The sequence below is a fragment of the Chiloscyllium plagiosum genome, unplaced genomic scaffold, assembly GCF_037043375.1.
Source record: "Chiloscyllium plagiosum isolate Xiang-an unplaced genomic scaffold, Cpla_swu_hap1 HiC_scaffold_6, whole genome shotgun sequence".
Taxonomy (NCBI): Eukaryota; Metazoa; Chordata; class Chondrichthyes; order Orectolobiformes; family Hemiscylliidae; genus Chiloscyllium; species Chiloscyllium plagiosum.
Window position 1 is genome coordinate 95,265,115 of NW_028270144.1, and position 14,461 is coordinate 95,279,575.

The window sequence follows — 14,461 nt, forward strand, 5'->3', positions numbered from 1 at the left end:
TTGGTGTGTTTGTTTACACTATTTACTCACTTAAATTTAAACATGTGCTGATACTTGTACCTTACTTGACTTCAGTAAAATAGAGATGATAATAGGTTTTGGTTATGACCACAAAGGAAACTCCATGCCTCTATTAGAAAACATTTTGCTTGTTTGAAGAACGGATCAAATTATTGAATTAAATGTTGCATTATTCTGTTGTGGACTAGATACTGAAGTAACATTGCCCACACTTCATTTCAAGGACTTAGTGGATGGAATGTCATTAATCTGGGCTTGATTTCAATCTAGTTCTTGGGCTATGCCTTCATGTAACAGCCTCTGAAAAACTCATGTTCCTCATAACTATCTGCCATGAGGATGGAACAGAGTGTCAAATCATTTGTAAATTAGCTTGCCAGGTTTTTAATCACAATATGTATAGCTTTTTGTTGACAAGAGAAAGCCATCTGTCTAAATCTAATTTCACTATGGCTTTAGTTTAGTTGTCGATTCAATTTTTAAAAAAAATTGAACATGTGGACATTACAGTTATTTGCTGTTTAGTAATCTGCGATATTTATTCTGGTGCCTTGCTGGGAATTCGTATGTAGCTTTAGTGTTAAATAGCAAAACGTACTTAACAAAAGGTTTATTTATCTAAAGTGAAACCAGAGTGAGTTATATGAGCAGCTAATGTTTTTTTGCTCAGAAATATTATCAAATTGAATAAGTTTTTTTTATATAGAAACATGATGTTTGATAATTAGTCAGGTCTATTTAAAATCTTGTATTGAACACAAGGTCATCATCTACATTGGGGCTAAATTAGAGATGACTGTCCAAATAACTTTTCTGTTTTTGTGTTTTTTTGCAGCAAACCTGATATGTCACGTTTGCGTCTGGCAGCTGGTTGTGCTGTTTTGAAATTAGCACAGGAGCCCTGTTACTATGAAATCATTACACTAGAACAGTTTCAGTTATGTGCACTGGTAATGAATGTAAGTGGCTTTATCTATCTTAAAATGTAATTGCCATTTTTGTCAGTGGATTGGGTTTTTAAAAATTTCTGACTTCCAGATATAAAGAAGTAAGTTGATGTCAACATGGTTTTTTTTAGTTTTATGGTTACAAATTTTAATGTTTATATTGAAAATATTGCAGAATGGAGATTTTAGCTTGAAAATGAGTCTTGATATTTTTTATTGGCGATTTCATTCAATTTCCATACTCTGTCATAAGAATAGTCAGTGGGTAGGTTTTGTTTACAAATGTTAAAAACCTATATTATGCTCCAAACAAACATCATTATTAGTAAGATAAAACTCTTGTTTCTAGAATGCTGCTGCTTTTTACCCTGTAAGAAAAACAAATTTTGCAGTGCACTATAATTTTTCAAACTTATACTTAACTGTCCTCACACAGAATTGCTCTTTTTTGGCAAAGTTGTTACCAATGGAAAAATAGTATACTCTAACAAGCTTGCAAAAATGGCTCCCAAAATTAGTCCCAAGACTTATGTCATGTCTTTTATCCAATTCCCCTTCCTCCATCCATTACGCTATGATAATTTGTTACGCTGGTTCTTTCATTTGTCATGATGACAATGATAAGTACTGCCACATGTTTGAAAAGTCACTGTTTTTGAATGTTTTTTGTCAATTTATTTTTATGCCATACAATTCCTCTGCTCTGCAAAAGTTGATAATGTATGTTTCTTAATGCATTATCTCAAATAGCTGTTCATGTGAACCAGTGTTCTGAGTAAATGCTGATTGATTAGCTACATAGGGTGCTGCAGTAACTTCAATCCTATTGTCATTCAATATCACATTTGAGCATAATAGGCTTTCTCTATGTTCCTCTGTGTAGGATGCAGTGGTCATTTTAGGAATTTTTCCAGCTGACATCTTTTTCAGATTAACTGATTCAGCATAGATAAACAAATGAACCTTAGAGTCTTGTTCTCATTGGATAAAGTTTATAAATTCCTTTTAATCAGCTGAACTGTCAGAGATGTTGTCTGCACTTTTTCAAGCATTTATTGACAATCTGATATGTGTAGCGTTCGCTAAAAGCGACCACCAATCTGTTGTTCAATCTGATGTTCAAAAATTGGATATTGGTGTCACAATATCAATAGGTTTAGATTTGTTCCATTTCTAAGCAACTCTCTTAGCCCCTTACATTTCTGATATGTTATTTGTGTCCTCCGTGAAGGCAGAACCAAACTCGATCAGCCATTTCTTTGCTCCTTATTATAAATTCCCCTTTATGACCATAAGAAACCTATATTTGCCTTCACCCATTGTTTTTTTTTGTGTGTTTCTAAAGAAACCTTTACAGTCTGTCTTTATATTCCCTCCAAAATTACTGTCATACTTTGCTGAAATATAAACTGCTGCCACTCCTTGGGTGTTTTTTTGGGCCAATTTCTATGCTTCTTCCATAGATCTAATACTATCTAATTTCCCTTGTGAAGGTGGCCAAACCATAACTTGTCATTTTATTTTGTGCCAGACAAGAATAAACAATGGCTACAGTTCAGCCATGTTAACTCTGAATGTTTTCCAGCCCTTTTGAAATAATGTTCCCCATCTGTCATAGCCAACTTGTGCCTCATACTGTTGTAGTTTCCTCTATTTGGATTCAGAATTAACTGCATCATTTTTCATCTTGATGATGAATTTGATCATATTGTGGTCATTCTATTATGTTATTTAAGTGCTGTGCTCCTAACTAAACACCTAGCAAATATAATGATATGGTTTTAGTGCCGTATGACATCTTCTAATTTTTGCCAATGTTTTAATATGGAAGCGTTGGAATATGGTACTTTTCAATAATTCGGTTCTTGGATCTTTAAGGGTGAAAATTCTTTATCCTCAATCGGTTGTTGAGATATTGTTTTCAGCTATACAGTATGAACTGGATTACAAATTTTAGGCCTTGGTTGATACTCTTGTAACAGCCAGGACCCTATTTCCGAAAGAAGGTCAATTGTTTTCTGTTGAGTCTTAACACGGTCAGATGAGAACAAGTGTGCTGTGATGTAGTGTGGCTGAGATTTAATCCAGTTAGAATAGTGACCCAGTGGAACCTGAAGACTGTCCTGAATATTTGCGAGCATTTTCTAAGAATTCTTTCACTTTTGACAGAAAAGATGCGATAAATAAACATGGATTTCTTTTTTGAACTGTACCCCTTTCTGATTTGAAGTGATACATAATTTCTCAAAGTTCATTACAACATTTCCAGCTTCAAGTGGTGTGTATAAATGCCCTGAGTGAGTTTGGTCATTCATGACCAGAGAACAGGATAACCATAGCTCACTGGTAACATTCTCACCTCTGAGTCAAACAATGTAGTGTTCAGTTTATGCAGCAATGAGTCCGTATTGAGTTCAAAACTTTTTTAGAGTGTGATTTCTTCCATTCATGTTTTTCAGCCACTCCACACTGAAGACACCATGGCTAAATTTGCAGATGATACAAAGATAGGTAGAGGGACAGGTAGTATTGAGGAGGTTGGGGAGGCTGCAGAAGGATTTGGACAGGTTAGGAGAGTCGACCAAGAAGTGGCAGGTGGAGTACAACGTAAGAAAGTGTGAGATCATGCACTTTAGTAAGAAGAATTGAAGCATGGACTATTTTCTAAAGGGGAGAACATAGAAATGTACAACACGGAACAGGCCTTTTGGCCCATGATGTTGTGCCGAGATTTAATCCTAATGTAAAATATAGTAACTTCACCTATGCACCCCTCAACTCACTGCTATTCATGTGCATGTCCAGCAGTCGCATAAATGTCCCCAATGACTCTGCTTCCACCACCACAGCTGGCAAGGCATTCCATGCATTCACGACACTGTGTAAAGAACCTACCTTTGACGTCTCCTTTATACCTTCGTCCTAATATCTTCAAACTATATTTTCTCTTACCAGTCAATCCTGCCCTAGGGAAACGTCTCTGGCTATTGACTCTATCTATTCCTTTCATTATTTTGTACACCTCGATCAGGTCTCCTCTCTTCATCCTTCTCTCCAGAGAGAAAAGTCCAAGCTTATTCAACCTTTCTTCATAAGGCAAGTGATCCAGTGCAGGCAGCATCCTGGTAAACCTTCTTTGCACCCTCTCCAAAGCCTCTGTATCTTTCCTATAGTGGGGCGACCAGAACTGGACACAATATTCCAAATGTGGTCTCACCAGGGACTTGTAGAGCTGCAGCAAAACCTCGCGGCTCTGAACCTTGATTCCCCCTGTTAATGAAAGCCAAAACACCATATGCATTCTTCACAACCCTATCCACTTGGGTGGCAACTTTGAGGGATCTATGTGCTTGCACACCCAGATCCCTCTATTCCTCCACACTGCCAAGAATCCTGTCTTTAATCCTATATTCAGCATTCAAGTTCGACCTTCCAAAATGCATCACTTCGCATTTATTCAGCTTGAACTCCATCTGCCATTTCTCAGCCCAGCTCTGCTTCCTGTCTATGTTGCGCTTCAGCCTGCAGTAGCCCTCTAGGTAAAAACAATGACTGCAGATGCTGGAAACCAAATTCTGGATTAGTGGTGCTGGAAAAGCACAGCAGTTCAGGCAGCATCCGAGGACCAATAAAATCTAGCCCTCTATACTGTCGAAGACAGTTCCAACCTTTGTGTCATCTGCAAGTTTACTAACCCACCCCTCAACTTCTTCATCCAAGTCATTTATAAAAACTACAAAGAGCAGAGGCCCAAGTACAGAGCCCTGCGGGACCCCACTCAACACTGTCCTCCAGGCAGAATACTTTCCATCTGCAATCACACTCTGCCTTCTGTCACCCAGCCAATTCTGGATCCAGATAGCCAAATCTCCCTGTATCCCATACTTCCTGACTTTATGAATGAGCCTACCATAGGGAACCCCATCAAATGCCTTGCTGAAATCCATATACACCACATCCACTGCTCGAACGTCGACCTGTCTGGACACCTCCTCAAAGAACTCAAAAAGATTTGAGGGGCATGACCTGCCCCTCACAAAGCCATGCTGACTGCCTTTAATCACACTATACTTTTGCCAAATACTCATAAATCCTATCCCTCAGAATTCTTTCCAAAACTTTGCTGACCACAGACGTAAGACTGACTGGTCTGTAATTGCCAGGAATTTCCCTATTACCCTTCTTGAAAAGAGGAACAACATTCGCCTCCTCCAATCCTCTGGTACAACTTCTGTGGAGAGTGAGGCGGCAAATATTCTCACCAGTGGCTTAGCAACCTCTTTTCTCGCTTCCCGGAGCAGCCTAGGGTAAATCTGGTCTGGCCCGGGGGACTTATCAATCTTAATGTTTTCCAAAATTTCTAGCATATCAACTTTATTAATCTTGTTCTGGTCAAGACTGTATCCCAGCTCCTCTAAGTTTTTATTTACAACAAGTTCCCTTTCCTTGGTGAAAACCAAAGCAAAAAACTCATTTCAGCTTTCCCTATCTGCTCAGACTCCACACACACAAGTTCCCTACACTATCCCTGATCAGCCCTACCTTCTCCCTGATCATTCTCTTATTCCTCACGTATGATTAAAATACCTTTGGGTTCTCCCAAATCCTTACTGCCAAGCCTTTTTCATGCTCCCTCTTGGCTCTCCTCGGTCCATTTCTGAGCTCCTTCCTAGCAAGCCTGTAATCCTCTAAAGCTGTGCTAGATCCTTGCTCCCTCCACCTTACGTAAACTGCTTCCTTCCTTTTGACGAGATGTTCCTCTGTTTTCGTCATCCAAGGTTCCTTAATCTAACCCCTTCTTACCTGTCTCAGAAGAACAAATTTGTGCATCACTCGCAACAACTGCTCCTTAAATGGGGCACAACAGACCTGTGGAGACTTTGTGTGGAACAATAGCTCCCAGTCTGTACTTCCCAACTCCTGTCTGATAGTGTCATAATTTCCTTTTCCCCAATTAAATATCTTCCATCAGTAACTGCTCCTTTCCCTCTCCAAGGCTATAGTAAATGTGAGGCAATTGTGATCACTTTCACCAAAGTGCTGTCCCATCGCGAGACCTGACCTCTGTCCTGGCTCATTGCAGAGCACCAAATCCAAAATGGCCTTGTCAGTCTGTCTACATACTGAGTAAGGAAACCCTCCTGCACACACCTGACAAAAACGGCTCCATCCAAACCATCTGCACTTAGGAGGTTCCAGTCGATAATGGGCAAGTTGAAATCACCCATAACAACAACCCTGCTACATTTGCATTTTTCCAGAATCTGCTCGCTTATGAGATCTCCAATCTCTCTCCTGCTATTAGGTGGTCTGTAGAAAGTCCCCAATGCGGTGGCTGTTCCCTTGCTGTTCCTAACTTCCACCCAGACTCAGTAGACAAATCTTCCTCAACAACCTTCGTTTCTGTAGCTGTGATGCACATTCTGATTAGCAGTGCTACACCCCCTCCTCTTTGTCCACCCTCCCTGTTCTTTCTAAATGTTCTAAACCCTAGAACATGAAGCAACTATCCCTGAAGGACCATTCCTGCCCCTGTGATGGAGATCAGAAGGATAAGGAGGGAATTTAATTGAAACCTCCAGAATCCTGTATGACCTGGACAGAACAAATGTTGAAAAGATGTTTTCATTGGTCAGAGAGACTAGGATCCGTGGGCACAGACTTAGAGTAAAGTGACAACCCTTTAGAATGGAGATGAGGAAAAACTTCTTCATCTAGAGAGTGGTGAATCTATGGAATTCACTGCCAAGGAAGGCTGTGGAGGCAAGGTCATTGAGTATATTTAAGACAGATTGTTTAGTCAAATGATTGTTATGGGGATCAAAGGTTATGGGGAGAATGGCATTGAGAAACTTAACCATGATTTGAATGGCAGAGAAGACCCGATGGGCTGAATGCCCTAATTCTGCTCCTCTGTCTTAGGCTCACACCAATTCCTATTATGAGATGGCTTGCTTTTAGCACAGTCACCCACTCACATGTACTCTTGTGGGTTGTTTTCAGTGCATCTCAGTACATTGTCCTTTTTATTATCTGTTATGCAGGGTCTCCCAAACCCCCTGGCCTACTATCCATAATCTCCTTGTTTACCGAACCCTTTTGTGTGTGTCTGTTGCTTTAAGTTCATTAACATTTAAAAGAATGAGGGGTGATATCATTGTAACACAAGATTTTGAGAGGGCTTGACAGGGTGGATGTTGAGAGAATGTTTCTATTAATGGGGGAAATCTTGGACAAGGAATTGTAGTTACAAAATAAGAAGACATTGATTTAAAAGTAAGGTGTGAAAGAATTCCTTCTGAAGATAGCAAATGTCTGGAATTTTCCACCGCAGAGGCTGGTAAAGGCTAGATCACTGAAACTATAAGGAGGGGGAGATAGCCTCAACTTGTCAAAAATGTATGAGCAGCTGGCATGAAAGAGCAATTCAGGCCTGGGAAAATCAGTAATGAACTTGCAGAATGGTGAGCCAGGCTTGAGGGGCAAAATGACCTATTCCTGCTCCTTTTATGTTAAAACCAGTCTGCAAAACAGCTGTTTAGTTTTGGTCTCAATCCTATCCTCTCTTTGACCTTGTTAATACTTAAGCAGCAATTTGGTCGAGCACACCACCTTGAAAGGCAGTGCCATGCAATGCAGGTGATGCTTTTCTTGACAAATCTTTGACTCTGAACCCTTAAAATTGTTAAAATAAGCACATTATACTGGTAACAACACCTGATCTAGTCACAAACTACATATAACATTGCCTCTGGCTTAAAAGTAGCATTAATTTCAATTTCCAAATTAGAATCCGTATGATGGAAATGTAAATCTAGGCTTTGCGGTAAGGCAGCTGCTTCTAGAATCCAAATTAAACTGGAAATGAAGCCTATGGCGTTTTAAGTTTCTTTTGTCTTGTTTAAAATACTTTGCTAGTGTTCAGTCTTCTTCAAGTTTTTCTGCTCTTCACATGACATTACGTTGTCATGCCTCACTGGGATAATCCACTGGAAATCAAACTCCACAGATTTTATAAAATTACACCAATTTACCTGAATCATTTTTTTAGATCAAGTTGACAAAGCATGGATTGAGCTTCTGTACTGATAAAGAATTGTAAATTTTCATAAATAGATTTTAACTATAAACTGTTGATCAGAATTCAAATAAACACAATAAAACATTGGTGTAGAAAAACTGGGAATGTAGTTCAGTGCTCTATGTCCACACGATTTGCTGCAGTAATCCTTTGGAGTTGTCAGGACACCCGTTCGTCAATCTGTCTCTTCAGGTGTTGTCACTTCCTTACAGAAAGCAGTGATTCGTTCACAAGTTATAAAGTCTCTGACATATTAATTAATAAGCAACAGATGACAGCAACTTGTGAGGGTAAATAAATTGACTTCCTTCAGGCTTTGGGTACTCTTTTTACTGCAGAGACAAAGAGTGGTGTAGTGGCTTCTAGCTATCACAGCCACAAACTGGCTCCAAAAGCTAAACAGTTGCTGAGTTATTGGCAAACAGAGGATACTTGTCATCAGCAACTGGTTACCATTCCAGTCATCTTGTATTTGGCTAACTACAAAACTATAATTGTAAGTGTCTTGGGACATTAGATCTGTTATCACTTCAGCAAAAAAGTTCAAGATTTAATTTTGTTTGACTTTCTACTCTTAATAATCAGCAGAGCATCTTCTAGGTATTAGTTTTGGGTAGCTGAGGAGTCTAAATGAACGATGCCTAAGTGAAGGATTTTTTTTCACTTTTCTCGTCACCTTCATTTTGCCCGAACTGTTGATTCATAGAACATAGAACATAGAAGAATACAGCGCAGTACAGGCCCTTTGGCCCTCGATGTTGCGCCGATCCAAGCCCACCTAACCTATACTAACCCACTATCCTCCATATACCTATCCAATGCCCGCTTAAATGCCCATAAAGAGGGAGAGTCCACCACTGCTACTGGCAGGGCATTCCATGAACTTACGACTCGCTGAGTGAAGAACCTACCCCTAACTTCAGTCCTATATCTACCCCCCCTTAATTTAAAGCTATGCCCCCTTGTAATACCCGACTCCATACGCGGGAAAAGGTTCACACTGTCAACCCTATCTAACCCCCTAATCATCTTGTACACCTCAATCAAGTCACCCCTAAACCTTCTTTTCTCTAATGAAAACAGCCCCAAGTGTCTCAGTCTTTCCTCATACGATCTTCCTTCCATACCAGGCAACATCCTGGTAAACCTCCTCTGCACCCGTTCCAGTGCCTCCACATCCTTCCTATAGTATGGCGACCAAAACTGCACACAATATTCCAGATGCGGCCGCACCAGAGTCTTATACAACTGCATCATGACCTCAGGACTCCGGAACTCAATTCCTCTACCAATAAAAGCCAGTACGCCATATGCCTTCCTCACTGCACTATTTACCTGGGTGGCAACTTTCAGAGATCTGTGTACATGGACACCAAGATCCCTCTGCTCATCCACACTACCAAGTATCCGACCATTAGCCCAGTACCCCATCTTTTTGTTATTCTTCCCAAAGTGAATCACCTCACACTTAGCTACATTGAATTCCATTTGCCACCTTTCTGCCCAGCTCTGCAGCTTCTCTATATCCTGCTGTAACCTGCCACATCCTTCCTCACTGTCAACAACTCCTCCGACTTTCGTATCATCCGCAAACTTGCTCACCCAACCTTCTAACCCCTCTTCCAGGTCATTTATAAAAATGACAAACAGCAATGGTCCCAAAACAGATCCTTGCGGAACACCGCTAGTGACGGCACTCCATGAAGAAACTTTGCCATCAACTACTACCCTCTGTCTTCTTCCATCCAGCCAATTCCTAATCCAAACCTCCAACTCACCCTCAATGCCATATCTCCGTATTTTCTGCAGTAGCCTACCATGGGGAACCTTATCAAACGCCTTACTAAAATCCATATATACCACATCTACCGCTTTCCCCTCATCAACCTCCTTCGTCACCTTTTCAAAGAATTCAATAAGGTTTGTGAGGCACGACCTGCCCTTCACAAAACCATGCTGACTATCCTTGATCACATTATTCCTATCCAGATGTGCATAAATCCTATCCCTTACAATTCTCTCTAAGACTTTGCCCACAACAGAAGTGAGACTCACCGGCCTATAGTTACTAGGGTTATCCCTACTCCCCTTTTTGAACAAGGGAACCACATTTGCTATCCTCCAGTCTTCTGGCACTACTCCAGTAGACAAAGAGGACATAAAAATCAAGGCCAATGGCTCTGCAATCTCCTCCCTTGCTTCCCAGAGAATCCTAGGATAAATGCCATCAGGCCCAGGGGACTTATCTATTTTCACCTTTTCCAGGATTTCCAACACCTCTTCTCTACATACCTCAAAGCCATCCATTCTACTTATTTGTGACTCAGTATTCACATCGACGACAATGCCCTGTTCCTGAGTAAATACTGAAGAAAAGTATTCATTCAGTGTCTCCCCAATCTCTTCCGCCTCCACACGCAACTTCCCACTACTATCCTTGACTGGACCTATTCCTACCCTAGTCATTCTTTTATTCCTAACATACCTATAGAAAGCCTTAGGGTTTTCCCAAATCCTACCGACTAAGGACCTTTCATGTCCCCTCCTTGCTGCTCTTAGCTCTCTCTTCAGGTCCTTCCTGGCTACCCTATAACTCTCAATCGCCCCAATTGAACCTTCACGTCTCATCTTGAGATAGGCCGCCCTCTTCCATTTAACAAGGGATTCCAATTCCTTATTAAACCACGGCTCCCTCGCACGACCCTTTCCTCCCTGCCTGACAGGTACATAATTATCAAGGACACTCAATAGTTGCTCCTTGAACAAGCTCCACATATCATTTACACTCTTGCCTTGGAGTCTACTTTTCCAAGCCACACATCCTAAGTCATGCCTCACCGCATCATAATTTCCCTGACCCCAGCTATAACTCTTGCCCTGTAGTACACACTTATCCCTCTCCATCACGAGAGTAAAAATCACCGAATTATGGTCATTGTCCCCAAAGTGCTCACCTACCTCTAATTCTAACACCTGGCCTGGTTCGTTACCCAGAACCAAATCCAGTATGGCCTCACCTCTTGTTGGCCTGTCTACATATTGTGTCAGGAAACTCACCTGCACACATTGAACAAACACTGACCCATCTAACGAACTTGAGCTATAGCTTTCCCAATCAATATCAGGAAAGTTAAAGTCCCCCATAACAACCACCCTATTACTGTCACTTATCTCCTGAATCACCTTCCCTATCCTTTCAGTGCCCTTGAGGCAGCCTTCGGCTCACTGAAGGGGTTTCGTTTAGATTGAAAAGAGTTTGAGTTATATTTATGGAGAGATTTCCTTTTTCAAAGAAGTTTTTCATAAGAGTTTTTTTTCTTTTTATTGTGTAATGTGCACTATAACTGATAGGGATAAATTCTGAAGTGCTCTAATTAATAGAGTAACCCTGTCATTAGAGAGAGATTGTGTTATGTACGTGCCATTATGGTCTACAAACAGTTGAAATTGGTCATATCGCTGAAAGGGGCTGCCATGAGGTGGTGGCACTAGACTAGCAACCTAGAGATCCTGTGTTCAAATTGAGTAATGACAAGTTATGAAATTTATTGAATCTAATAATTTGTGAAAATCAGCCATGAAAGCTTGCAGATTACCAAAAACTTTCAAATTATCATAAAAGTCCCATCTGGTTCACTGATGTCCAGCAGTACATAATTCTACTGTCCCTCCCCATTGCCCCTAATGCCCTCAGTGTCTTTCAAGTGTGACCACGTCCCAAGAATAAACTGATTTCAAATTGCTTCACTGCATAATGTGTATGTTTGAAAATTTGTTCCATGAAGGTAAAATCTTAAAACATTGCTCTTCTAATTGTTAGCTATTGTATACGTGGGGAGGAGGTTGTGCATCAATGATGAATGTAAAATAGAGTATGCTGTGATACAAGTTTTAGTATTTCATTTTTTTTAATCTTAGCTATTTTCTTTTGCCAATATCAATGCAATTGTTCATTTTACAGGATGAATGTTATCAGGTGAGGCAGATATTTGCACAGAAGCTCAACAAAGGACTTGCGAAACTACGACTACCACTAGAGTACATGGCAATTTTCTCACTCTGTGCAAAGGACCCAGCAAAAGAAAGGAGAGCACATGCCAGACAATGTCTGGTGAAAAATATCAATATTCGGAGGGAGTATTTAAAGCAACATGCAGCAGTGAGTGGTAGGTATTAACAAATTTCAGACAAGAAAATTGCCTGTTGTGTCTCAAGGAGTTGTAGTATTTTCATCTCCTATTTCCCTGAAGGAATGTGTTGTATCTTTTTTTTTCTTGAAATATATCATCTTTAAACAGGTAGTTATTTTTTAAACCAGTATATTCAGACATTTCAGTGTGGAAAATGTTCCTCCTTGAAGATCTTGGTTGGAATCAAGGTGTGTCGGAGGTAACAAAAATGGCTTTTAAAAAGTGCATGCAGCTATTCAAGATGCTTCAGAATATTAACTATAGAGTCATAGAGATGTACAGCATGGAAACAGACCCTTCGGTCCAACCATCCGTGCCGACCAGATATCCCAGCCCTATCAAGTCCCACCTGCTAGCACCTGGCCCATATCCCTTCAAACCATTCATATTCATATACCCATCCAAATGCCTCTTAAATGTTGTAATTGTACCAGCCTCCACCACTTCCTCTGGCATCTCATTCCATACACGTACCACCCTGTGTGTGGAAAAAGTTGCCCCTTAGGTCTCTCTTATATTTTTCCCCTTTCATCCTAGTAATCCAGGGTTCAAGGCAATTGTACTAGTAATCCTGGACATTGGTGTTCAATTAAATAAGCTGGAATATAAAGCTTGTCACTGGTAATCGTGACAATGAAACAATCAATCAATTGTTGTAAAATCCCATCTGGCTCAACTTAATGTTTTTTTTTAGGGGAAACAAGTCAACCATTCTTACTTTGTCTGGCCTATAGATGACTCCAGGGTCAAAATGTGTGGCGCTGGAAAAGCACAGCAGTTCAGACAGCATCCGGGGAGCAGAAGAGTCGATGTTTCAGGCATAAACCTATGTCCTCTAGTTCTGGACTCCTCGACCCCACGGAGAAGACTTTGCCTGTTTATCGGATCCCCTCGTAATTTTGTAAACCTTTGTAAGGTCACCCCTCAGCCTCCGATGCTCCAGGGAACACAGCCCCAGCCTCTCCCCATAGCTCAAATCCTCCAACCCTGGCAACATCCTTGTGCATCTTTTCTGAACCCTTTCAAGTTTCACAACATTTTTCCAATAGGAAGGAGACCAAAATTGCACGCAATATTCCAACAGTGGCCTAACCAATGTCCTGTACAGCCGCAACATGACCTCCCAATTCCTGTACTCCGTACTCTGACCAATAAAGGAAAGCATACCAAACACCCTCTTCACTGTCCTATCCACTTAGATAATTGTAAGAAAATTCTAATTTTGGATATTTCCATTAATTGTATGGTGCCTTCAGCTGCACTGCTTAGTGTACATGGTACATAGCATTTAATAAGCTTTACTTGATGACTGAAGTTGTGGTTGATCAGATTTTTAACAGTGACGCTATTGTGTACTATTTTGGTATCCACTTTATTATTATTGCCATTTTTGCCTCTTTCCCCTTTTGGGATAGGATGTGCTAGAATATACTCAAGGTGATTTTGTTGTGGGGGTTGCAGTTGATGCATCGACCAACTGCTAGTGTGGGCTTAAAAATCGGGAGCAGATTTTAAACAACTTCTCCTCATTCAATATCTGAAGAGCAATTTTTTCAGACTGTACTGTTTTCAAAATACCTTGATTGGCATGAGCTGGGTATGGTTTCAGCAGGTAATATAGTCCAAGAAAACCAATTGTTTAGATTTGATCTTTGGTCTTGGGAATAGGCCATTCGGACTATCAAGCTAGTTCTGCAATTTAATACGATGATGACTGACCAAATACCCCTCATGCCTTTTTGCCCACTGTATAGCCATGACCTTTTACGCAATTTGTAGTCAGAAATATATCAATCTCCACTTTAAACACACTCCAAGACTTAGTGTCCACAGCACTGAGGTAGAGAATTCCAAAGACTTTTGAAGTTGTGTCCTCTAGTGTTAGACTCCTCAACCAGGGTGATATATTGCCTGCATTAACAAATTTTTAAGTATTTTGTAGATTTCATTAAGCATCTTTCATTCTTTTGAAATGCCTAAAAAATACTTGCCCAGTTTGCCCAATCTCTCTTAATACTACAGTCCTGCCATTTTGGGGAAAAAAGTCAAGTGTGTTGCTGGAAAAGCACAGCAGGTCAGGCAGCATTTGAGGAGCAGGAGAATCGACATTTCAGGCCTGAGCCCTTCATTTTCCCTGATGAAGGGCTCTGGCCCGAAACGTCGATTCTCCTGCTCCTCAGCTGCTGCCTGACCTGCTGTGCTTTTCTAGTAACACACCCTCG

At 40.6% G+C, this 14,461-nt stretch overlaps 1 protein-coding gene across 1 annotated transcript in view; it reads left to right on the forward strand.

Annotated features, from left to right (window-relative positions):
* Positions 1-14,461, forward strand: part of pds5b (PDS5 cohesin associated factor B) — a 233,973-nt gene that overhangs the window by 174,904 nt on the left and 44,608 nt on the right. Inside the window, exons 24-25 of the mRNA XM_087988236.1 lie at positions 857-980; positions 12,011-12,215. Coding sequence (XP_087844362.1) covers positions 857-980; positions 12,011-12,215 — 329 coding nt within the window. The remainder of the gene's footprint in view (positions 1-856; positions 981-12,010; positions 12,216-14,461) is intronic.